The sequence below is a fragment of the Carcharhinus amblyrhynchos genome, chromosome 3, assembly GCF_965287045.1.
Source record: "Carcharhinus amblyrhynchos chromosome 3, sCarAmb.v2.hapA, whole genome shotgun sequence".
NCBI classification, from domain to species: Eukaryota; Metazoa; Chordata; class Chondrichthyes; order Carcharhiniformes; family Carcharhinidae; genus Carcharhinus; species Carcharhinus amblyrhynchos.
In genome coordinates, this window is record NC_137326.1 from 34,174,489 (window position 1) to 34,200,063 (window position 25,575).

Here is a 25,575-nt window from a genome sequence, read left to right on the forward strand (position 1 = left end):
GATAGCCAAGTTCTGCACACATGAGGATGGACTCAACAGGGATCTTGGGTTCATGTCATACTATCTGTAACCCCCATGACTTGGCTGAACTTGCAACATCTCACTTACTGTCCTGTCTGGAGACAATACACATCTCTTTAACCTGTGCTTAATGCTATCTCCACTCATATTGTCTGCACCTTTAAGACTTAAAGTAAAGACTCACATTCTAATCAGTATTATGTAAACTGTGTGTGCCTTTATATGCCCTGTTTGTGATCAGAACTCTCTACTCACCTGACGAAGTAACAGCGTTCTGAAAGTTAGTGGCATTTACTACCAAATAATCCTGTTGGACTTTAACCTGGTGTTGTGAGACTTCTTACTGTGTTTACCCCAGTCCAACGCCGGCATCTCCACTTCAAGGTTGTCCCCAGGGGCTTATATCTTGGGGATTCACTCCGCATCAAGCATGACTGGCCAGGAATCTCTCCCACTCATATCACCAGCAGCTGGCACATTTGGAAGGATTACAGGTTGACACACTCATTGACTGCATTATGAACATACCTTCCTTAGCTGTCTAGTCCTGGACTTGAACTCCAAGTTTTTGGCTCAGAGGCAGGAATCACAGACAATATGAACAAGATTTTTCAAATTTGTGGCTGATGGATGAAATCTATACCTTGCTATGGGTGTAAAACAAATCATTGCAAAAGTCACAGGGAATCTGGAGTTGTGAAGGCTGACATGTAATCCTGTCTTCTTCCTAAGTGTGGCTGATGGAGCCCATTGCTGAAATTATCTTTGTGATGTTCCCCATGAACAACAGCTTCTATCACTATTCTCTATTCCACATGTGTACTTTCTTTGACTACTCAAAACTCCTAATGCACAAGTGGCTCAATTGTTGCTTCCAAAGCACAAATATGTCATTTTAGGTTTCTGCTTATTCATTGCCTTTATAAATTTGCAATCTTACACTTCTTCTAACCAATGTGACACCTTGTCAATTTCATTTGTGATTCCATTAGATGTTTGGACAACATGGGGCGGAATTTTCCAACCGCGCTCGCCTCAAAATCAGAGAATTCACTTGAGGTTCCCCCCCCCGGCCCCCACACCCCACACCACCCTGCCCACTACATTCCCATGGCGGGCACAAGAGGAGAATTCCAGCCATGCTTAATGTCTCATTTCTCCAAACTGGAGAATATCAAGACCCGTATCAGAGATCAAAATCTGATTTTTTTTATGTGTTACATTTTGCAAGGCTAAGTTATTATTGATTTCAATACACAGGACCTCAGCATATTGGGCCTATGATGGAAGTCCCAAATGGTTTAATTAACAAGAAATAAAGTATTAATTGTTACTTGAAGCAGTAGATTTTTGGAAGAAGCATAATTTACTTTGTATAGGAACAAACATTGACAGGAGATATTACTTCAGGGCAACAAAGTTTGGTTAAAGAGGTAGATTTTAAGTAGTGTCTAAGGTGGAGGGAGAGGTGGAGAAAAAGAGAGATTTAGGAATGGAATTCCAGAATGTAGGATGTGCAGCTGAAGGCTTACCTATCAATGGAAGGAGAAGCCTGCCCATGACAAGCAAAGTGAACAACCTTACGCATTAAGTAACTTTTTAAATTTTCATTGGATGTTGGTGCTGCTGGCTAGGCCAATATTTATTGCCCATCCTTAATTTTCTTTTAGATGGTAGTGGTGAGCTGCCTTCTTGAACCATTGCAATTTCAGTGGTGCAGATACACCCACAGTACTGTTTGGGATGGAGTTCCAGGCTTTTGACCCAGCAACACTGAAGGAATGGCAATATATTTCCAAATCAGCATGGCAAGTAGCTTTGAAGGGAACTTTCAGATGGTGATGAGTTTTCTCCCATGTCCTCTGAGGTGGTAGAGGTCACAGGTTTGGAAGATGCTGTTGAAAAAGCTTTGATGAGTTGCTGCAATGCATCTTGTATACGGGACTGCTGCCACTGTGGTGGAGAGAGTGGATGTTACAGGGTGATGGAGTGCCAATCAACAGATGCCTTTGTAGCAGATGCTGTTGAGCTTTTTGGGTGTTGTTGGAGCTGCAGTTGTCTAGGCAAGTGAACAGCATTCCATCACACTTCTGACTTGTGCCTTGTTGATGGTGGGCAGGCATTGGAGAGTCAGTAGTGAGTTACTCTCTGCAGAATTCCAAGCCACTGACCTGGCCACAATATTTATATGGCTAGTCCAGTTCAGATTCTAGTCAGTGGTACTCCCCAGCATGTACAGATAGTGGGGGATTCATGACGGTAATGGCATTGAATGTCAAGGGGAGATGGTTGGATTCATTTTTGTCAGTGATAATCATTGCCTGGCATTTGTGTGGTGTGAATGTTATTTGCCATCTAGCAGTCCAAAACTGAATGCTGCCCAGGTCTTTCTGCACATGGGCACAGACTGCTTTAGAATCCAAGGAATTGTGAATGCTATTGAACATTGTGCAATCAACAGAGAACATCCCCATTTCTGACTGTATGATGGAGGAAGTACCATTGATGAAGCAGCTGAAGATGGTGGGGCCTAGGAACTACCCTGAGGAAATCCTGCAGTGATGTCCTAGAGCTGAGACTATTGAGCTCTCACAACCACAATCACCTTCCTTTGTGCTGGGTATGACTCCATCCAGCAAAGACTTTCCCTCCGATTCCCATTAGCCCCAGTTTTGCTCAGGCTCCTTGAAGCCACACTCGGTCAAAAGCTATCCTGACGCCAAAGGCAGTCACTTGCTGCATGCAACTCTTCCATCCATGTTTGGGCTAAAACAATAATGCAGTCTGGAATGAAGGCCCTGATGGAACCCAAATTGATTGTCGGTGAGCAGGTTTTTTCTGAGTAACAATAAATAAAAGATCCCAGTACAAAAGTTGCTTTATGAAGTGTCCTGTGCAATAATTACTTAAATATTTTAAACTATATATTGATCAAAATACCTGATTTAACATCTGTAGAGATAAACTGAACTGTTCACATGCACTGTTAAAAAAGACCACGGTAAACTCCTTGCCTTATTCTCTATCATTGTAATATAACATCTGAGCCTCTGAGGAAACAGAATATGAATAATGGGAGGGGATTTTCTGGCCTCCCTGCTGCATGCTTCTTGCGGCAGGAGGTGGCATGCTGTTTGCCAGGATTTTCTGATCCCGCTGCCATCAATGGGATTTTCCACTGACTGTACCCCATGCCCGCTGGGAAACTGCGTGGCGGAGTGCACTGTCGGCAGGGCCAGAAGATACCTGCCAGCCGGAAAATTATGGCCAATGTTTGCAAATAGTTTCTCATAATAGCTGCAACATTTTCAAAATCATAAATTAGATATCCTTCTAATTTCTACTGATCTTTATCAAAGTTTGGGGTAGATTAACTTAGGGATTAACTCCAACGGCAAGAATAAATTCTGAAACATGAATCATATAAATCCAGACCAGAAGGTCATCCTAACTTTAATTCATTGTGGGTTAAGTTGATTAAAATCTGCATAGTTAAGCAATCTCAATGAAATATAGCCTGGGTTTTTATAGGATGAAATATCACAATGAACCAGGTATGGCAGTAGTCACTGGGTTTTGATACCAGCACAAAAATATTTTGTCTACTGTTTTACAATAATGCTTCTGTGTGGCATCCTGGGACAGTTTACTGAGTTAAAGACGTGAAATAAATGCAAGCATTTTGCTGATTTGAACTGTGTTCCTCGGTCCCTCCTTTATTTCTGATTTCGACAGAGAAATGTACAGACTTGTAACAGCAGCTTGGACTTTTTCCCCTTGGCTCTGACAGAATTTTGCTTCTATCTTTTGCCAAAGTAGCCAAAATGTTAATCACCATGGTGATGTCACATTAACAATGGCAGTATGTTATAAAAAGTATTTTTTTTATTCATTTGTGGGACATGGGTGTCACTGGCTGGCGAACATTTAGTGCCCATCCCTAGTTGCCTTTGGAAGGGAGTTGAGAGTCAACCACATTGCTATGGCTCTGGAGTCACATTTAGGCCAGACCAGATAAGGATGGGAGATTTCCTTCCCTAAAGGACATTAGTGAACCAGATGGGTCTTTCCAACAATCGACAATGGTTTCACAGTCATCAACAGAGTCTTAATTCCAGATTTTTAAAAAATTGAATTCAAATGCTACCGTCTGCCATGGTGGGATTCGAACCTGGGTCCCTAGAACATTAGCTGAGTTTCTAGATTAATAGCCTATCGCCTCCCTTTATTTTATATATATATTTATACAAAGGTATATTTCGCAGGAATTTAACATTAAAGTCATCTTTCCTCTATCAGTTTACATTTTGCTGTATTTATAATATCAGCCATTAATCTGTGTCTGATTAATATGGGCACCTACAAAAGGAGGGGGCTGGGGCATGGGGCTTTTCTCAGCTGCTGTTAGTCTGCTAATGTAACTAACCACTTGACTATTCTCATGGAGCCCACGAACTTTAACTAAAAAACTTAAAGATAGCATCAAACTTCAAGAATTACACAGAGAGTGATGGGTGCTGGAATTCACTGCCAAGGGAGGTAGTGGATTCAGATACAATAGTGACTTTTAAGAGGTGTCTGGACAATTTTAAGGGGCGTCCTGCCCATTTATGACACAGATGAGGAAAACATTTCTCTCTCAGAGGGTTGTGAGACTTTGGAATTCTCTTCCTCAAAAGGCTGTTGAGCCAGACTCTGTGAATATCTTTACGGCAGAAGTAGATAGATTCATGATAAGCACGGGGTGAAATTTATTGGGGTTAGGCAGCTGAGGTTAAGCTCAGATCAACAATGATCTTATTGAATGTGGGAGCAGACTCAAGGGGCCAAGTGACTATTCTTGCTTCTAATTCATATGTTCTTATGTACTACTTAGAAGGAGGGGTAAGAGCAATACTTTTGCAAGTAGCAAGGCCTGGACCCTCGGATGAGCCCTCCTTATACTACTGAAGCTCTCTCCATGTCACTAAGCCAACCTATATGCCGAATCCAAGGCTAATGGTCTGTACTAACAGGCGTCAATGAAAAGTTACGGACCAAACTTGTGTTCAGCTCATCTGGTCTTGAGTTCCTTCTACTGAACTTCTGACTGGTTTATGCTGAAACCAAAGACTTTGTGTTCAAGAAGGGAATTAGGGATGAACCAGGCAATTACAGACTAGTGAGTTGAACAGCAGAGGGAGGGAAATTATTTTTAAAAAATTCTAAAGGACAGGATTAATTGCCACTTGGAGAAACAAAGATTAATCAGGGATAGTCAGCATGGCTTTGTTAGGGGGAGATCATGTCTAACAAATTTGATTGAACTTTTCAAGGAGGTGACTGGGTGTGTAGATGAGGGCAGTGCAGTTGATGCAGTCTTTTTCACCCAGAAGATGGTGGAAATCTGGAACACACTGCCTGAAAGGGTGATAGAGATGGGAACCCTCACAACATTTGAGAAGCACTTAGGTGAGCTCTTGAACAAGAGATCACAAGTATAGGTTGCAAGGTGGTAGATTTAAAACTGAGATGAGGAGGAACTACTTCTCGCAGACGGTGATGAATTTGTGGAACTCGCTGCCAAATAATGCAGTAGAATCTGAATCATTGAATAGTTTCAAGAGGGAGACAGACATATTTCTATTTAAAAAGGGAAACAGGGAGATGGGGAACAGTTCGGGAGATGGATTTGAGACTAGGGAGGGTTCAGCCATGATCTGATTGAAAGGCGGAGCAGGCTCAAAGGGCTGAATTTGCTTACTTCTACTCCTAATTCCTATCTTGAATTGCCGTTGCATACAAGGCTATGGACCAATTGCTGAAAATGGGATTAGAATTGATGTGCTTACAGCAACACAATGTGCCAAAAAGCCTTTTTATTGTGCTGTAAAATTCTTTGCCTCTTAACTTACAACTGAAACTCCACAGCTACACTCGGTTCGGTGATGTCTGGCTTTGGTTAATATCTATAAATGGTACAATCTATACTTAATCCCAGATGAAAAAACAAGCATTGTGCTCTCTGAGTTCCTTATTATAGTCTTTATATTAAAATACTTTCAAAATGTTTTTGACTGATTGCTCTAATCATGTAGAGAATTTCTTAATTCCTGTCCGAAAGTAGATCTAATATTACCAGAGTTTTCTAGTCTAACTGTTAATGATGCTATTGCAGAATGGTTCTTTATGAATCTATAATGCACTGATATAGGTTATGTACAGACTGTTTTGCTTTAAAAGTAACTTGGGAATTTTAACAATCTATACCCACAACTGGAAGGAGAATTTCCTTTGCTCAGATGATACATACATCTTTACTATGATTCAGAGAAAAGGCAAAGAACCTTAAAAACTAATGTCAGTAAAACAAAACACAACTGAAACAAGCTTCTCTTCTTGTACAGGTCAAACATTACACTGTACAGAAGACTACCCTGAGATCTGTGCACATAAATGCATTAAATGGAGATCTACAATAAAAATAACATTGCAAGTTGCACCCTCTCCAGAGCTATGTTTCAGGGTATATCTGTTCACAGTGATCATGGAAGTTAAGACAGTTCAAGTCATTTACAAACAAGTAGCAAAGGCGTGGTGCTCTTCATTCTCAGAAATATCATGTTCATTATTTGCATGTGTAAGTGAGAATTCTATACCCAATTTATAGTTGGACTGCTCTCAGTAATAAAATTGATTGTTTTAACATGTGGCAACTGGAAGATTTGGGAACAAAAGTTACTGAATGATTAGTAAAATTTCACATTGAAGAAAATTGCTACTGCCAATTGATAACTGAAATACAATTTGATGTCCCTTAATTTTTAATTTACTTTCATTTTTCCCGATATAAAAAGCTGTGAAGATAATGTAACTTGCAAACTAATTGAAATCCTGATTGTTTACTTCTAAAGCTGTAAAGTTGTTGTCTACTAATACTATTCCATCTCTATAGACAGCACAAATTAACTCCTTAAGTGTGGCTACCCCAGAGACTCATTAAATATTAATTGAGCCTGCTGAAGAGCACCTCAGAAGAAGCTAGGCCGCTCAAATTTACTTTCAAATGTTAGAAATAATCTAACGATATTGTCCTACTACATTAAGATGTAGAATACAATAGTTCACCTGGATCCTTTTGATTGTCTATATGAAAGAGAGAGCAACAAGGAGAGAAAGGGAGAAAAACAAGACAAATATGCACGATTAATGAGCAAGTGAACCAAAAGCTACACTCTAGATGTGTGGCACCAATGATTTGCAAAGAGTTTGCCCAATGCCTCTAACTCCCCTCAACAGAATGGATCTACTATAAAGGCCTTCCACGCAAAGGGCAATACTGGTGCACCACACAAATGGACAGTCAGCAATTAAGATTCTGAGATGAAGGCAAGCAATGGGCTCAAGATAGAAGTGAATCACTGAACCCTAAAATGAAAAAAAATCAGATGATCCATCAGCAGCTTGAAATTGAGAAGAGATTAAGGTGTGTCAAAAGAACATGTATGTATATGATTGTATTTGTTTAATTAGTCACAGACAAGACAGACTAAGGTTAAAATATCCACACAAATCTAACAGAATGCCTTTATTAACAGTGAATAAACAGCCCATTTCTCACGGCCAGTTCCGTGATACTGGCTAGATATGCGAGTCCTGGCTTTTTATAGTGTACCAATGACAAGTGCTTACAACTCAGGAATACACAGAAGCAAAGTAAAAATGCATTCAAGTCACAGACAATAACAATAACTTAAAAATTTACAGATATTTTGAGTTCACCACAAACAATGGGCCATGTGTAAAAACCTGGTGGAGGTCAAAAGCTGGACTTCAAACATTCGAGATCACAAACAGAAGCAACAGACAAGGAGGCTGAGGGAGGAAAAATGCAAGAGTGGGATTGGTCAGGGGCTGGTTTTGATTGGCGTTAAAATCATGTCAACAGAAAGAGCGAGAGACAGCGTGGAAAGGATGTGATAAGTACTCACGAATGGTTAAATCCATCACTTGAGAGGCCAAGCAGAAGACAGGATGCTCATACATTTCTCTGTTTTTCCCTATAAAAGAGGATTTGGGCATGCAAGAAGCTTAGGTCAGAAGTAAAGAGATCATAGGTCAGAGGAAAATTATATTAGGTCAGAAAGAATAAAAAAGCTTTGGTGTTGTTTGGGATATTCATTGGACGGCAGAAAAAGATATTTGAATTTGTAAATTATTCAGGTTTAACCATTCAGCATGCTCATGAGTCACAAAAGAAGCTGTGACCATGATTTTGACAAATCTCTTCAGATTTTGTAATCTGTTAATGATAAAACATAATGAATAAAGGAAAACAGAATTTTGTTGATTTAGGCTACAAGATACTAAATGCAGATGCTTTTAGTATCTACACCACTCTCAGGTATTTCTTCATAGGCATAGTCGTAAGCACTTTCCCATCTAGTTGATACTTCCACAGTTAGGCCATCATTGTACTAGTAAGATGCTTTTTTGATTTCAATCGATTACATGGTAAGCCATATTGTCAAAAGGATGCCAACTATAGCCAATTCAACTTTGAATAAAATCCTTGCTTGTTAATAATGAAACAACAGGGAACAAAACATGCTGGCCTACTTTGAAACTTCAGACAGTGTATTTGAGCTATTTTCAATAAAGTACTGAATGGATTATGCCCATGTAAGGAAGCCTGATACATGCAGTTGGTGAATGCTGGGTTGCTGAGACCACAATCCCTGCATGCTGGCCACTAGGTACTTCTACAGCCACTTTTTTAGGAATATAAAAAAGTGACAAAGTCAATAAACAGGAAAGGAGAGAAGCAGAAAAGAACAGGTAGTGCGGAATGAATTACTTCTCTGAACAAAGAGCTGGAAAAAAAGTGTTTGGTTGCTTCATAGTATTTCCAGACCTAAAAGTCACAGTGCAAAAGAGGGTACATTAACGGAACCAGAAAGAATTGAGGCACAAAAGGGAAATAATCAAAGACTATGGGATCTACACTGGAATTGAATGCATTTTTACTTACACATACCGATCTTGTGCTCAAGCTTACTAGAAATGCACTCAGCTTTGTCTAAACTTGCAGAGAACTGCAGACCTCAGCAGCTAAATAAGAATCTAACATTTCCAAACAATAAAAAATGTTAGTTTGTTTACATTATTCCACAACTTTGTGACTGACAAAATTATAAGAAATATAATTTTGAACCTCAACATATCAAATAAACCAAACATCAAATTCTCCACCCATCTTTCGAAGTGTTATTACAAAATGCCTTTAGTGCCCAATTCTTAACATTTACATTGCATTTACACTATTTACTGCCTAAGTACTTCTAATCAATGAAAACTCTCCTTTTAGTACACAGGTAACTTTGTGACGACAACCAGATAAAAGAATAACGTCAGCTTACAAAATATACAAAGCAACTTGCATCTTTCAGCAGCTCTTCACACACTTTTACTCTTCAAAAACTAGAAGTTTCCATAAAGACACAATTATGACTGATTGGCATTGGATGAATCATTCTACATATCTTAACACTAAAAGATATTACAGTTTCATTCTTATCTAGGTTCTGGTCTGTTTAACTGGCAGCAATGTCTTCCTCTTATCAACCACAAGAAACTAGTGATTCACCTGTACAAACTGTTGACCTGTAATGGTGAAAGCAAGGAAGTGAGGATAGACTGGTCAAATATCAAAATCAGTTTGAAGTGTGTCAGTTGTTAAGAACATTTGTAAACCAAAATGAAAATGTATCAGTATATCAGGACTATAGCCACAAGATCAAATGCCACTTTCATATCCTGCTTTGAAAGTAAATTAAAATAGACCCTCCCCATCTTCACGTCAACAATATACAAATTCACAAAATCCTGTTGAATAGGAGGCTAAACATCTGTGAATATAACAAACATAAACAAATCAAATATGAACTTGACTTCAACAGACACAATGCTAAATTATTATTGTACAGACAGTACTTATTAGACAGAGTTGAATTAGAAAACACAAATCAAACTTTCTATTTTTTGAAAAATATTCTGTCTTATGTCTTTGGATGTGAATTTCCATTAAGTACTCCAACACATTTGATGGAACTTCGGCGAGAAAATTACAAAAATTCTGGAAAAACATTGCAAGTAGTGTATTTCTGGAGTTCCACGACTCCTTCACCGAAGGTATGACAGGAAAGTGGGAGCAGACAGAAATTCACTCCCTTTGTATTTAATTCTCTTCCCTTCTCATTTATTTTACTCTACCCAACTGCTGACATGACCATGCATGGGCGGTTGGGTGATCCTGTCCCAGACCACCAGCAATATGTTCTCTTATGTGTCCCCGAACATAATGTTTGATTGTACCCTGCCGATCTCTCCCCATTCTATCTTATTCTGTTTTTGAGACTGTGCCTTCCTCTTTACCTGACGACAACATAATTCAAATCAGGAACTCTGCATGTGATGGAAGACAAGCCTTTGCTTTTTTGCTGTGTGGCACTGTGCATTAATGCTCCAATACAGTGCAACACCATAATAAGATCTTCCATATTTCTGACATTCTTGGACATGAGCGTAATAGTAATGTTAATGTTCTACCTTATCTTACTACAGCAGCACAATGTAACTGGCAGCCCATTGGAACCCTTTCAAATTCCAGTGATGGTATAGAAAAAGCTTACCTTCTTTTCATACATGCTGGTCACAATAAAATGTTGCTTAAAATCTATTCGAGATTTCTGTTTTTGTTGCATAATGTATCTGGTAATGAAGGTCACTTTCTTTAGAGATTCCCAAATCTAAACTAGTGGATCATGACAAATCAGTTATTTCTAGTAATTCTAGAGAGACTGTGCTTTGAGTTTGCATACACATTTGTGTGTTGAAACACTGTGCTTAGAATTTATGATTGATTCTCAAGTTTTTTTAACAAAAAAAAGTATTTCCAATGTAGTCTGCTCTGATAACTGATTATTAACAATAGCCAGATCAGATCTGCAATGCACAGCTCATAAATACTTTAGTGCTAACTATCTCTTAATGTTTAAATTGCTTACAAATTTTTAAAATTTTATTTTTAAGACTATATATATATAAAATACTACTTGTCTGAATAAATGCTTATTTACATATGCGTTTTATGAATAATCTGTCCCCACGTGCTTTGTCCACTGAACTGCATTCATCAGAAATCATTCTGCTACTTACCTTCAATTTTGGCATACTCAGAAAGTCGTGTGTAGTTCACCAGAGCAGCTTTTTCCAGACATTTCCGAATGACAACTTTAACTTCTTCTTGAGGAACAGGAGTTACTATGTCCTTCATCAGCACCTTTGCAATTACAGAAATGACAGCACATTACATATACATCCTGAGTTACAGAAATGGAAGGCTCTTTATGACTTGTCCCATGTGGCTTTTCTTGGCATGTGACGTAGTTGGAGTGGGCTGCAACTAATGACTCCACCAAAGACTGGGCCTGGACAATATCTGCAGTATTTAGGAGGAATTCTTAAGAGATATTGGCCAATTGTACTTTGAATATGTACGGCACATTAACCAGAAATTACTCCTGATATGTGAAATTCACACAGTAAAATATGAACTACTCACCCTCTCCAGGAGAGACAGGGTAGCCTTTAATGCACCCTCAGGTCGTCCAAAAGGAAAGCAGTACCTGTTAGCATGAGAGATTTTATTAATTGAATACCCACACGATGTCTTAAAATGTGCATCCTGTGTAATTTGGTAGACCACGAAAAGCACTATTCATTGAATAACCTCAGCCTTCTTATTGGCGTAGATTAAAAGAACAGTAACTTATTCTGCATTACAATATTTACATATCCACCTGCTGCTTATGCAAACAAGCTGAACTAAAGAAGACAGGTAGCTAAATAGTCTGTCTCTATCTTTTCATCCATTGAATAGTACTTTTTAAAATTAAATCATGAGATGAGAGTTTCGCTGGCAAAGCCAGCACTTGTTATCCATTCCTAACTGGCTCAACACCACCTTCTTAAACTGCTGGAGTCCATATGGTGTATATACACCCGCTGTTAGGAGGAGAATTCCAGGCTTTTCACCCAACAACAGTGAGATAGAGTAAGATTTTCACCACTGGTGGCGAACGCTGGCCTCAGGCAGGAAAAGTGGTTTTGAAGCCATTGATGGCAATGGCAGCTTTTTCCACCATGCAGTGCGTGACTTTGAAGAAAAAGATAGGCAGCGAGGGGCTTCACATCATATCGCTGGCTGGCAGCCTCTGATTTGCTTGTCCCGCCATCAACTTAGCAAATCAATGACTTGTGTGCCACTTGCAAACAGCAAGCACATCAGGAAACAATATTCACCAAGGTACAATGTCTGGCATCGAGTTGGCATTGAACTGGCACCCCTGGGCATTACCCTCTTCCCCGAGCACTGTGCTCTCCTCTGAATTCCTCTGGGAGTACTGCACGCCAGGTGTGTATCTTCTGAGACCAGTCATGCTACACGCTGTCCTCATATTACATCACCATGAACATATTGTTCACATGGCGTCTGATTCTGGTATATGGGCCCAATAATGAAACACTAATTTATTACAATGAGATTCCCAACATTGAACAGCAAGGAATGGGACCCACCACTGAAAGGGGCAGGGCATGATCGCTTCCTGCTTTTATGTCAACATGAAACATGACTTTGGTCTTTAATATTTTTGGCTCTCATTCCCAAAGCTGCCCAACTTGAACAGGAGTGGAAACTCACGGCCATAGTTTGAAGTCAGGATATTGTGTGGCTTGCAGAGGACTTTGTGGGTGGTGGCCCCAAGCCTCTGCTACCCTTGTCTTTCTAGGTGTTAAAGATCACTGATTTGAAAGGTGCTGTCGCAGGAAGCTTTCTGAGTTTCTGAAGTGCATCTTGTAGCTGGTGCACATGCTGCTACTGTGGGGGAGTGATAGGTTAAGATGTTGGATGGAGTGCCAATCAGGTGGGCTGCTTTATTCTGAATGGTGTCAAGCTTCTAGAATGTTGATGGGAATGTTCTGGCAGGTGAAGAGTATTCCACCACATCCCTGACTTATGCCTTCGGCGGACAGGTTTTGAGGAGTTAGGAGGTGAGTTACTCACTGCAGATTTTTCAGCCTCTGATCTGCTCTTGAAGCCACAGTATTTCTTTGACTGGTCAGTTAAGTTCCTGATCAAAGGTAACCTCGAAGGATGTTAATGGTGGGAGATTCAGTGATGGTAATAGGGTTGAATATTTAGAAGAGATGGTTAGATTCACTCTTGTTAGAGATGGTTAGTGTACAGCACTTATGCGGCATACATTTGCCACTTATCAGCCCAAGCCTGAATGTTGTATACAGGCACAGACTGCTTCAGAATCTGAGGAGTTGCAAATGGTGCTGAACATTGTGCAATCATCAGTGAACATCCCCATTATGATGAAGCAACTGAAGATATTTGAGCCTAGGCACTACCCTGAAGAACTTCTGCGCTGTTGTTCAGAGATAAGCAACCTCCAACAATTAAAAATATCCCTCTATGTGCTAGCTATGATTCCAACCAGTGGAGTTTCTCCCATGATTCCCATTGACTCCAGTTTTGCTAGGGCTCCTGTACACCACATTCAGTCAAATGCTGCTTGATGCCAAGGGCAGTTGCTCTCAACTCACCTCAGGAATTCAGCTCTTCTGTCCATGACTGGGCCAAGGCTATAATGAAGACTGGAGCTGAATGGCCGCGGTGATATCCAAACAGAGCGGCAGCAAACTGGTTTTTGCTGAGTAAGTGCTACATGATAACACCACCCAGAACACTTTCCATCACTTTGCTGATTTGTCCTGCTTTTTTTGTGGACAGGACGTGTCTGGGCAATTTTCCACATTGCCTGTAGATGCCAGAGTTGAAGTTGTACTGGAACAACTTGGCAATGGGAACAGCACGTTCTGCAGCACAATTTAAATTTATTTATTAGTTACAAGTAGGCTTACATTAACACTGCAATGAAGTTACTGTGAAAAATCCCCTGGGCGCCACACTTCAGCACCTGTCTGGGTCCACGAAGTGAGAATTTAGCATGGCCGATCTGCCTAATCAGTACATCTTTGGACTGTGGGAGGAAACTGGAGCACCCAGAGGAAACCCACACAGACACAGGGAGAACATGCAAACAATGACCCAAGTTGGGAACCCAACTTGGGTCCTTGGCGCTGTGAGGCAGCAGTGTTAACAACTATGCCACCATGCCACCCCAGTACTACAGCCAGGATTTTGTCAGAGCCAATAGCCTTTGCTGTGTCCTACGCCAGCAGCCATTTATTGGCATCTGATAGAGTGAACTGTGTTGGCTGAAGACTGGCATCTGTGATGTTGAAGACCTCAGAGGAAGGCTGAAATTAATCATCCAGTCGGCACTTCTGGCTGAAGATGGTTGCAATAGTTCAACTCTCTCTCTTGCACAAACGTGGTAGGCTCCCCCATCAGTAAGGGGATGTTTGTGAAACATTCTCCGCCAATTTCTTGTTTAATTGTACACCAATCATAATTGGATGTGGTGGGACTGCAGAACTTTGATCTGATCACTTTCAACTAAAGTATTGTGCCTATAATTGGAAATGGCACAGCAAAAGAGCTGAAGCTGGCACAGGTCAGCCATGATCATATTTAATGGCAGGGCAAGCTTGAAGAGCCTGGTGGCCTAGTCCTGCTTCTATTTCTTGTGTTCTTGTGTGTAATTAACAGGTATGGGTATCCTGGGGTAAGCTTCTGGACAGATTGAGGGCATTCAGCCCTCTGGGCAAGTATTGAAAACATGCATGGGTCAGGACCTCCTCTGCATCCTGAAATACAACAACAACAAATGTCTGAAAGCTCATGGCTAATTCTATTGGAGGATGTGGGCCACTAAGTTAATTTTTGCTGTTCTCAGCACTAAAATGACACAACCTTTTATTACTTGCCACAAGTAGAAAGTACTGGCTTCACATTCAATCTGTTCGTATTCACCTAAAGTGAGTAATCTGATTCTCAAGTAGTATGCGCAGTCTTTCCTTGATCTCTTCAAAACGTTCCTTTTCTTCCACTGTTACAGTTCCTATTCCATCAGGTCTGGAGAGAGAGAAAATAACTTTTAGCTCTGTCCTTCCTTAATTTAATTCATAACCAGAAACTCATGAACTAATATTCACTCATTTCTACTTTGCAGCAGCCAGTTTAGTTCTTAAAACGTATCAACCTCTTAAGGCTGTGTTATAAATAAGAAACATTTTTGTGCTTTTGTACTGAAGTTCTCCTGCAATCCAGACAATTTAAATTTCATTTGGAAAGTCTGTTTTTAATATCTTACTGAATTATTTGACAACAGATTAACAAACTCTAATTAAATATGAATTGGTTTTAATTTGCCATTAAACATAATTGTGCTATGAGGCTGAAACACTCTTCAGCAGCTTACTGGTTGATAGACAAAGACATCATTTTGTTTTGTTGTGGTTGTACTAAGGTTTGGTGCATGGCTACTTTGGGGTTATTAAACAAAGTTTTAGGTGAAAACCTGATTTCGTGTCTATGTTCCCTCCCAGCAGGCTTCGAGCAACTGGCAGGAGAGAGCAGCAAGCCACCAGTTGTCATGACACAAGATCTGGTCCACTTTGAACTCCAGGCCTTGTTAACATTGGGATGGTATCCAGTGAATCAAGTGCCCTGGAACAGCCCACCTGCAGCCGATCTCTGGCTGAAAGATGTTAGGTAGGAAAGGAAGGAGGATTAGCAGTAGTGCCCAGACTGTTTTTGTGGTCTTTGAAGAAACTCCTCTCTTCCTGGCCCCACAAAGAATAACTTACCTTTTGTCTCCCCTTTTGCCCAGGCTCCAGCTAATGTAGGCTGGAGCTGCAAGAGTGCATGCAGCAAGTGACATCAAATGATCTCAATTTAAATATTGCAATTAGCTTTGGACACTTTTGAAGTGGCTGTCCCATCTCCTACTCAAATGACCCCTGCAAAACAGCAATGGTCAGTAGGCTACTACTTGCATTTTCAGATTGCTAACACACTGGTTGAGCAGGGTGGGAGGCCTGTAAGCGGACTCTATTTTATGATGAGAAAAGCATGCTAACATGAAATTGCCTACAATCTGTAACTGATGGTGACATTCCTTCCCAGTTTGATACCTTGCCCTGCTTCAGAGGCTAACCTGCAGCCAAAATACTGGGACATTCTCATTTAAAACAAAAACTTAAGCATGCTTGCAAACTGTGAATATGAAATAAAGGATTTACATTTTTAAAAGTGTGTATTCCATCTTCATTGAATCAAAAAGAGCTAAATTTTTAAAAAATTGCCTTGCATCTTATGGATTTTAAAGATGACAAACTATGTTTTTTGAAAAAAAATTGCACCGCACAATTCAAATATCTTTGTGTTAAATACTCAGTGCCACTTTTTGACCTCTTGTACTTAGTAAGCAGGGAACATATCATTAAAACGACAAGAAGGTTGCTTTTCCCAGGCTATTTCCCATATGGCTTAAGTTTTGGATGAAGTGTGTTTTATAAAAGAGAGCAAATTCAGTCCTGCACAAATAAGCATTTCCTTTTTATTTCACAACTTCAGGTTAAACAATATGGATAGTTCCTGAATATTTACACCAGCCAATAATCCATAATAAGAGGGAAAGAGGCCGACCTAATCCTTTCACGAAAGGAAGCAACAGCCCAGACAAACAACATTACCAGGTTCTTCAGTCAAAAGCAAAGTGGAGGGATTTGTATTTTGCTATCCAGTCCACACTAGCTCAGTCTCCCTTTCTGTAGTGAGAGTAGACTGTGAATAGAATAAACAGTTCTTTTCCATAGGCCTCCTTCAGTGTACACTTTAAGCTGTGCAAATCCCCAGCACCAGCCTGTTTGGCAACACAAAAGCACGATAAAGGATTACAGAACCTCTAATAAACCTCCTGTCAGGGGTTAATTGGTCAGCTTTATTTCTCTTTATTTGCAAGCATCAATGTGACCTTAGGCTCAAAAATTACCATCTATACTGCAGTGACCAACAAGCTAGAAAACTGTTAATATGGCAAATCATCACACATGAAATCCTACTCTGGAGCTTGGAAAGCTAATTCTTTTTATGTTTATTTTGGTGAAACTTATCATTAGAAGTTATGCACTTCCTCTTAAATTACAGCAAAAGAATTTCAGTGCAGATGTCAGATTATAAAAACGCCTTATAATTTCAAGAACATTGTAATAATGTACAGATTTGTGGAAACAAACCAATACAAAAATCATGTTGGCTTCACAACTTCAAAAATATGCCTCTTTCATCGCTGAAAGTGCTGTTCAATTTTTAAAAATTCAAATATGGAATGATGAGATCTTTGAATTATTAAGCTAAGCCTTTGGTTTGAGATTTAAGATTTGCACCTGGTAATAGATTGCTAATTATTTAAGCATTACTCAGATATTAATGAAAATGGGCTGTATGCCACAGTAAAGGAATCAGTATTCGTGCGCTGACAAGATAAACTGTGCCGAGTGCATATTTTGTTTTAACATTACAGCAGGATGGAAGCTACACCCAATTGCAGAATGTTTTGATACCTGAGCTAAAAGCCGTGTTGAACATGTAACACAAAATGACACTTATAGCATATTGTTCGCAAAACGGGCTGGATTTCCTTCCCTAAAACCCTATTTACGGTAACTCTTTCACAGCACATTTAAAAGACACTATGCAGTGTGATAAAATAAAACATAAGCGTGTTGAAAAATTAAACTAGGCTCCTTTTTTAAAATTCTATTTGCTTCCGTTCATCATAGAAACCCAAGCCTTTACTCCAAGCAGATGCAAACAGCTGGCTGTTGTGTGGCATAACTCATGATGGAAACCGAGCATTTGACCACGAAAGTCGTACAATCCACAGGTCAATTGTAGCCATTTTTGGAGTGGTTTCGATGTCTCGGAGGGCCTGCCAACTGAAACCCATCATGGCCACTAGGATTTCCTTTCTCAAACAGCTGCGGACTATATTACATCTGACATGATGTGCGTCTTTCGACTCTACCTTTCAAAACTTCGGCAAACCATTTTCTCACTGTCGTTCACAAAGATGACATTTTCGGCAGCGTGATAGGAAAGATGTCATGTTGGTTGCTTTTCAAGTCTTTGTCACAGTGGTTAGCACCAGTTCTGTCAGCTTCACTCTCCTCACAGTCTCCTATCTCGAGCCATGTCACAAATAATAAAATTTCCAATGTTTTTTGTCAAAATTTACAAATAATCAAGCCCCTGCTATGCTACTTTTTTATAGCTTTTGTGGCTCAGTGAATCTTTTTTCTCAAATTGACGAGAAAATACGAAAGGGAATTTTTAATGTTTTGAGTGTGCAGAGTTACATTTGGTTTGATTTTATGAAAATCTGGCTTAATGATAAAAATGAAGTCTGAATTTTAAAAAAAGACTAAGTAGCTCAACAGCAAAATAATATATTATACACTACTGGAGCTACTGTCAATATTTATTCATATAAAGAAAGGGGGTAATATAGATTTACAATTGCATGACTGGAATTTACTGCAATAATGTCTCTGCAGAGTTGCTTTAAATTGAGTTATGAAATATTATTCTCTAAAATATTAATTCCTTCATTAGACAGCTCTTTTCATAACAGTTGCTGTGTTTGATGATTTTATCATTACCTATTTCTTTTGCATTTTCTAAAATATCCTTTCTGAAAAGTATACATGGAAATTTTTGCTTCATATAAATAAAACTATTTTCCTATGTCTTTTAAGGTTTGCAAATAATAACATACATGTTTTGCATCGAAACCTTTGTTACTTTCTACATTGACATTGATCAGATAGCAAGACCATTTCAGTGTACTGGAACCTAGGACACCAGCTAGTTAGTTTCTTCTTGGTGACAGCTTGTCATTCTGTCAGTCTTGACCTTCAGGCTGTCCTGTAACATCTGAATCACATTCGCTCTGTACTCTCTGACTGACTGCAAGCTACTGTTGTCTCACTGTCTGACCCAATAATAACACAATACAAACAGACAACTTACTGCAACTCCGTCACATGAAAAGATAATGTTTATCTCTAGCACATATTAAAATCTACATGCAGTTAGACCTACATTTGACCCTGTTTATTTTAATATAAATGGCTACTTCTTTATTTCAACTGATGCCACCAAATGCTGAAAGAACAACTTTTTATTCGCCTTCTTAGCTGTGTTCTAAGGATCACAGAGGACTTGAATAAATCTCGTTATAAAAAAAAGCGTTTCTTTTGCTTTTAAGTTTTAAGTATGTCCACCAAACGCTTCCTGACATTTACCTTTGTGAATTGTATGGAGGTGCTCTTGACCATGGATACTCAGGTAAATCAGCAATATGGTTAAATAATACTGGCTAAATGCTAATATTTAGATAAAACTTTGTTTGATTTCTAGTACCCACAAATTGTTCCTCAGTATTAACATCCATGTTTCTCACTTAAGTCTATATTTTTACTAACGTGGATTTCTAATTTTTTATGATGCATTTATGCAAATGATCTTTTGTGAAACAGTGACTTGTGGATCTGGCTTACTGATCCTTCTTGCCAGCCTTGAATATGTCACAGCCTTCAGTTACAAGATGTTTGCTTTATCCTCTGTGGGTATCTTTCATAAGCACCCTTCATATAACACAACATATGAAACATTTAGTGATATTAGACCCTTGAAAAAGTGAATAGTGAGGGCGTCAAATACCAGCTCGGGTGGTTAGAGACTCAGAGAATTAATACACCAATTTGCTAAGTTGGGAAATGCTTTGCGTTTGAAATTCTTTATTTAGAAATTCTGAGATGTCAACTGTCAAAGCTAGGCACAGTGCAAAAATGAGGCATCTACCCACAAGGGGAATCAGAGAATTGGAGGTCAAGTGAATTAGCAAATAATCACACACCTCCTTAAGGCCAGCTACAGAACAAGATTAACAGAGATCTTGGGAAAGATCTCTTGGCCAGGAAATTATATATATTACCGTAAGGGGGGAGGAGGAAATCAAAAATATAAATAATGAAAGGAATCAATGCGTAGAGGAAAGAAAATGTACACACACAGAGACCTGTTGCCATTTCTGATCATGTTAGCTACTATCATTGTTATATAAAATGTGCAGTTTTTTTTTCACTTAATGGCTACCTTTAACTGCACATAGTGGCACTTACCTTTTTGGTTCAGGTTTTGGTTGTAGCTTGGCATCCTTTTTAGAACCTTTTCTAGACTCCTTCCTGTCCTTTTTTAGGTCAATCTCTGGCTCATTTGCTGTGGGATTGAGTGATTTATCCCCCTCACCATCTACACTCGGCTGTGAGACAAGTAACTCTGCCACTTTCACACTTTAAATGATAGTTGGTTTGTAGAAAGCCAGAAACAGAACCAAGGAAGCGTGAAAGAAATAAAGAAAAATCAAAGTGCAACAAAGTAAAGTAAACAAGGAAAAGAAATAATGAATGAAAAACAGAAGCAAACAAAACTACTTCTAAAACATAAGCTACATCTGGAAAAAAAATCTATTAAAATTAAATAAGTATCTTCTGCAGAATCATCCAGCATACCACAAAGTGTTTGTTCATGTGACGTGTTGAGTAAATCCAAATAGAAGTTAACTATGCTCATGTAAAAATGGTGACCTCTGAGGATATTCCACTAAAACGTTCATCCTTCATGTTGGAGTAATTCTTATAAATTGCAGCATGTGAGAGATCCCTGCTTCACGGGTGGGACTTTCCAATTATGCTTGCCCCAAAACCAGAAAATCCTGCCCAAGGTTGCCGGACCTTTGCATGGCCCCACTACGATTCCCGCAGCGGAACTTCTCCCCCATATTCTTATAATACAAGTGAACATTTTCTATTGTATTTGTCCACTTCAATACAACATCAGAGTTGTCCACATACTTGCGGATAATGTGCTCTATTGGTGATAAGTATTACTCAGTTTCTAGGTGTGGAAGTATTTATGGGAATTGTCTCCACCTTATGACCATTTCATACTTTAAACGAATCATTTTCCATTTGTCTTGGGTCACATGTCTGATAAATGTTTTGCTTGGAAATACAACAAAGGCACATACAGATATTGGTGTGCTAGTGCTTTGTTTTATGTCAGTTTTGAATGGGAAATATGGGTACAACCATTGTATGGAAAAGATCCTCCTGTGTTCTCAGCAATTCATTTTCTTTTCATCTTATCATGACAAATATTGGAATATAAACATTTATCTCTGCATAAAACTAATTCAAAACCCACTGTTTTGGTCATCGCAATGCCCACGGTCTCGTAAGTTACACTGGAATTGAACTCTACCTGTTGCCATGAACATGTGAAGCGCAGAAGGCAAAGCTGTAGTGAAGAAGGGTTGGGTCAATCATTGCTCCATTTTCTGCCCTTTCAAGCAAATCACTGAGGTAGCACAGATGTCGGTGACAGCCTCTGGTCCCATAACGTGCACAATATTCATCGAGCACAAATACCTGGCCAGGGCTAAACCAGCCCTATGGAATAGAAAATCAAAATCTCTCAGGAAACTTTTGTAAACAGAAGATGAAGTTATTAACTACTCGATGGGACATCATTTATATTACAGAGGATGTGTGAATCAATAATAATTAATATACCATTTGAAATATTGTTTGGGAACCTACATCAGAAAACAGGAACCCTTCCTGAACAGAAGCAATTATTAAAGTTGACAGTAAAAGTGAATCTCTGAAAACAAAATGCAACATCTTTTCGGGGAAATTTTGTGTTCACCGATGTGAGGAATTTGTTGCAAGGAATGGAAAATTTTATCTCTGAACTCTAGTATGGCAAAGCCATTTGTAACATAATTGTCCTTTTACTCTACTTTGAGATTAAAAAACAAGAGCAAACCCATGACAAGTTGTGAGCAACTTTGTCCTGTGCCCACTAGAGTCTGGACTGAAATTATCCAATCCAATTCCAACCAGAAGGTTACATATTGCAGAGAAGGGATTTTACGTTATTTTAAGTTTATTTGTTAGTGTCACAAGTAGCTTACATTAACACTGCAATGAAGTAACAGTGAAAATCGCCGTGTCACCACACTCCAGCGCCTGTTCGGGTACACTGAGGGAGAATTTAGCATGGCCAAGCACATCTTTCGGACTGTGGATGGAAACCAGAGCACTGGAGGAAACCCATGCAGATACAGGGAGAATGTGCAGACATCCCACAGACAGTGATCCAAGCTGGGGATTGAACCTGGGTCCCTGGCACTGTGAGGCAGTAGTGCTAACCATTGTGCCACCGTGCTGCCATGGGATGGGATTGCAGTCTATGCCCACCTCACCTTGGAATCAGCCTTCTCACTCTTTCTTGGCTTGGTCTGCTGACCTAGTCAATGCAGGAGCAAGTCGCCTCCTACCTTCCCACAAATGATGAGCTGTAGCAAAGTTCTCATTTCATAGAATCATAGAAACACTGCAGTGCAGAAAGAGGCCATTTGGCCCATCAAGTCTGCACCGACCACAATCCCACCCAAGCCCTGCCCCCACATCCCTACATACTTTACCCACTAATCCCTCTAACCAACACATCTCAGGACACTAAGGTGTAATTTTAGCATCACCAATCAGCCTAACCTGCACATCTTTGGACTGTGGAAGAAACCAGAACACCCAGAGGAGACCCATGCAGACACGAGGAGAATGTGCAAACTCCACATAGACAGTGACCCAAGCTGGGAATCGAACCCAGGTCCCTGGAGCTTGAAGCAGCAGTGCTAACCACTGTGCTATTATGCTGCCCATTGTTGCCCGTATCTTTCCAGATACATTCAAATGAGGCTCAAACTTGAAAATAGTTTGGGTTCCCAGGCACTGCTGCGGCACCATCATAAGGACATTGGGAGAACTCTCTGTTCCTGTTCTGGAAGGCCAAGGTGAGACTTAATTTAGCATCTCTTCTGTGAGGCTGCCCTCCTAACAACCAGCACTCCTCAGAACTGAACTGAAGGATCAGGCTAGATTACGTACACAGTCTTGGAAGTTCTTCTGGAAGTCATAACCTTCTGACTCAGAGGTGAGAGTGCTACCAAGTTTAACAGTTTTAAATATAGTCTATTAATGTTGAAAATTATTTCAAAATTCTTTATGGGAATGTGAGAAAAAATGTGGATGCCAGCTTAAAAAGTATATTGGAAGAGGTGGCCAAAAGCTTGGTCTATGAGATAGATTTTAAGGATAGGTCTTAAAGCGAGAGAGGAAGGTGGAACTCTAAGAAGCCTCAGAAAGGGCTTCCAGGTCATGAGATTTCAGGAGCTCATTGCACATCTGTCAAAGATGGAATAATGGAAAGGAGGTGGAGGGAAATGAAAAGTTTGATAGGGTACTGCCAGAGAAGATTACAGAGATAGAGAGTGATGGGGTCATAGAGAATGTAAAAAGTGAAACATAATTTGAAAATTCACACAGTGGATGACTGAGAGTTAACATAGACCGGGGAAAGCAGGGGTAATAAAGGCGTGGATGAATGCTTCGGCCACAGATGGGCTTTCTAAGGTTGGAGAAAGCCAATATTACAGATTTGAAAGTGGATAGTGAGAAAGTGAATATGGGATCGGAGCCCAGGCTCATGGTTGAATAAGATGTGAAGGTTGCAAACCGTCTGGTTCAGCCTGAAACACTGGGGTGGGCGTATGAGTTTGTGGCAGGGATCAAAGATGATGGGTTTTGGCGTCTCCAATATTTGGTTGGAAAAAATTCTGTCTTGTTTGTTTGTCAACATCAAGGCAGTGAAGGGATTGAAAAAAGTGATGAATAGGTATAGCTTGGCATCATTAGTGGACACGTAGAAGCTTACAGGAAAGCTTGATTTGAGGTTCAGGCAGAAATGCAGTAAAGACAGCTAAATGCCCAATTGGGACCAGCAACAGGTAAGCTTGGCCTATTTTAATGACCAGAAAGTCAGCAAGATGTGGCTACAGTCTTTTAAGATACGGTAGAAGGAGGCCTCTGGAGAAAGCTTGGGCAAACAGTTTGCAGTACTTAGTAAGTGGATTTGTGGGGTTCGGCAGAGGAATTGTAGTTCAGGGAAGATGGGAGGAAAAAGCTTAAAACCCTTACTTTGATGGGCCTCTTCTGGCCCTGGCTCTTTTTACCAGGTCTGGCCTGGCAAGGAAGTCACCACTGCTCCCCAGCCCAAGCCTCAGGTTAAAATAGTAGATTGGGCCCCAAATTGATTGGAGCCTAATCTCCATGGGCCCTGCAGACTTGGGTTGGGTGCAGTGTTAGATGTATAGGTGTCATATTAGGACAAGAAGGAAGTATTTGAGTTTCCTTCCACTTCTGCCCCCATCCCATTCACCAACTCACTTCTACCAGTCAGAGTCACTAAAATCAAAGCCCGTTGTTCACACCAGTGGGATCTTCCAGTCCCGCCATTGGCACACCCCTGTTTCAGCTTTCATGGCAGTGAATGATGCGTTCAATGGGAAACCCAGAAGATCCCACCACTGGCCAATGGAAGGCTGCCATCGCCAACAAGTCAAAGATGGGCTATGGAGAACCCTGTCCAATGTTATAAAGGAGTAACATTTAAGGAAGATAACTGAATGGATCACTGGAAGGCTCCTGCAATTAGAGTGCAGTGCTGGGAGAGAATGCTGTGCCAATGATATCACTGGAACCAAGCAATTTAATTTTTGATTTGATTTGATTTATTATTGTCACATGTATCAGTATACAGTGAAAAGTACTGTTTCTCGCAATGCTACGCGAGCAAAGCATACCGTTCATAGAGAAGGAAACGAGAGAGTGCAGAATGTAGTGTTACAGTCATAGCTAGGGTGTAGAGAAAGATCAACTTAATGCAAGGTAGGTCCATTCAAAAGTCTGATGGGAACAGAGAAGAAACTGTTTTTGAGTCAGTTGGTACATGTGCTCAGACTTTTGAATTTTTTTCCCGATGGAAGAAGGTGGAAGAGAGTATGTCCAAGGTGCGTGGGGTCCTTAATTATGCTGGCTGTTTTTCTGAGGCAGCGGGAAGTGTAGACATTGTCAATGGATGGGAGGCTGGTTTAAGTGATGGACTGGGCTTCATTCATGATCTTTTGTGGTTTATTGTGTTATTGGGCAGAGCAGGAGTCATACCAAGCCATAATACAACTAGAAAGAATGCTTTCTACTGTGCATCAGTAGAAGTTGGTGAGAATTGTAGCTGGCACGCCAAATTTCCTTAGTCTCTTGAGAAAATAGACGTGTTGGTGGGCTTTCTTAACTATAGCATTGACATGGAGGGACCAGGACAGGTTGTTGTTGATTTGAACACCTAAAAACTTAAAGCTCTCGACCATTTCTACTTCGTCCCCATTGATGTAGACAGGGGCATGCCTCCTCTGCGCTTCCTGAAGTCGATGACTATTTCCTTCATTTTGTTGACATTGAAGGAGAGATTATTGTTGTTGTACCAGCTCACCAGATTCTCTATCTCTTTCCTGCATTCTGTCCCATGATTGTTTGACATCCGACCACTACGGTGGTGTCATCAGCAAACTT

The 25,575-nt window shown here is 40.1% G+C and overlaps 1 protein-coding gene across 10 annotated transcripts in view; it reads right to left on the reverse strand.

Moving 5' to 3' along the window:
* cadpsa (Ca2+-dependent activator protein for secretion a) overlaps positions 1–25,575 on the reverse strand; it is a 513,784-nt gene that overhangs the window by 132,641 nt on the left and 355,568 nt on the right. For 3 of the 10 annotated variants that reach the window (XM_080183098.1, XM_080183082.1, XM_080183073.1), the window contains exons 13-18: positions 21,365–21,552; positions 20,224–20,394; positions 15,008–15,109; positions 11,624–11,687; positions 11,218–11,341; positions 7,129–7,146 (exon numbers count right to left, since the gene is read on the reverse strand). In XM_080183098.1, the coding sequence (XP_080039224.1) occupies positions 7,129–7,146; positions 11,218–11,341; positions 11,624–11,687; positions 15,008–15,109; positions 20,224–20,394; positions 21,365–21,552 (667 nt within the window). The remainder of the gene's footprint in view (positions 1–7,128; positions 7,147–11,217; positions 11,342–11,623; positions 11,688–15,007; positions 15,110–20,223; positions 20,395–21,364; positions 21,553–25,575) is intronic. The other 7 variants (XM_080183119.1, XM_080183114.1, XM_080183105.1 and 4 more) reach the window with 3 other exon arrangements.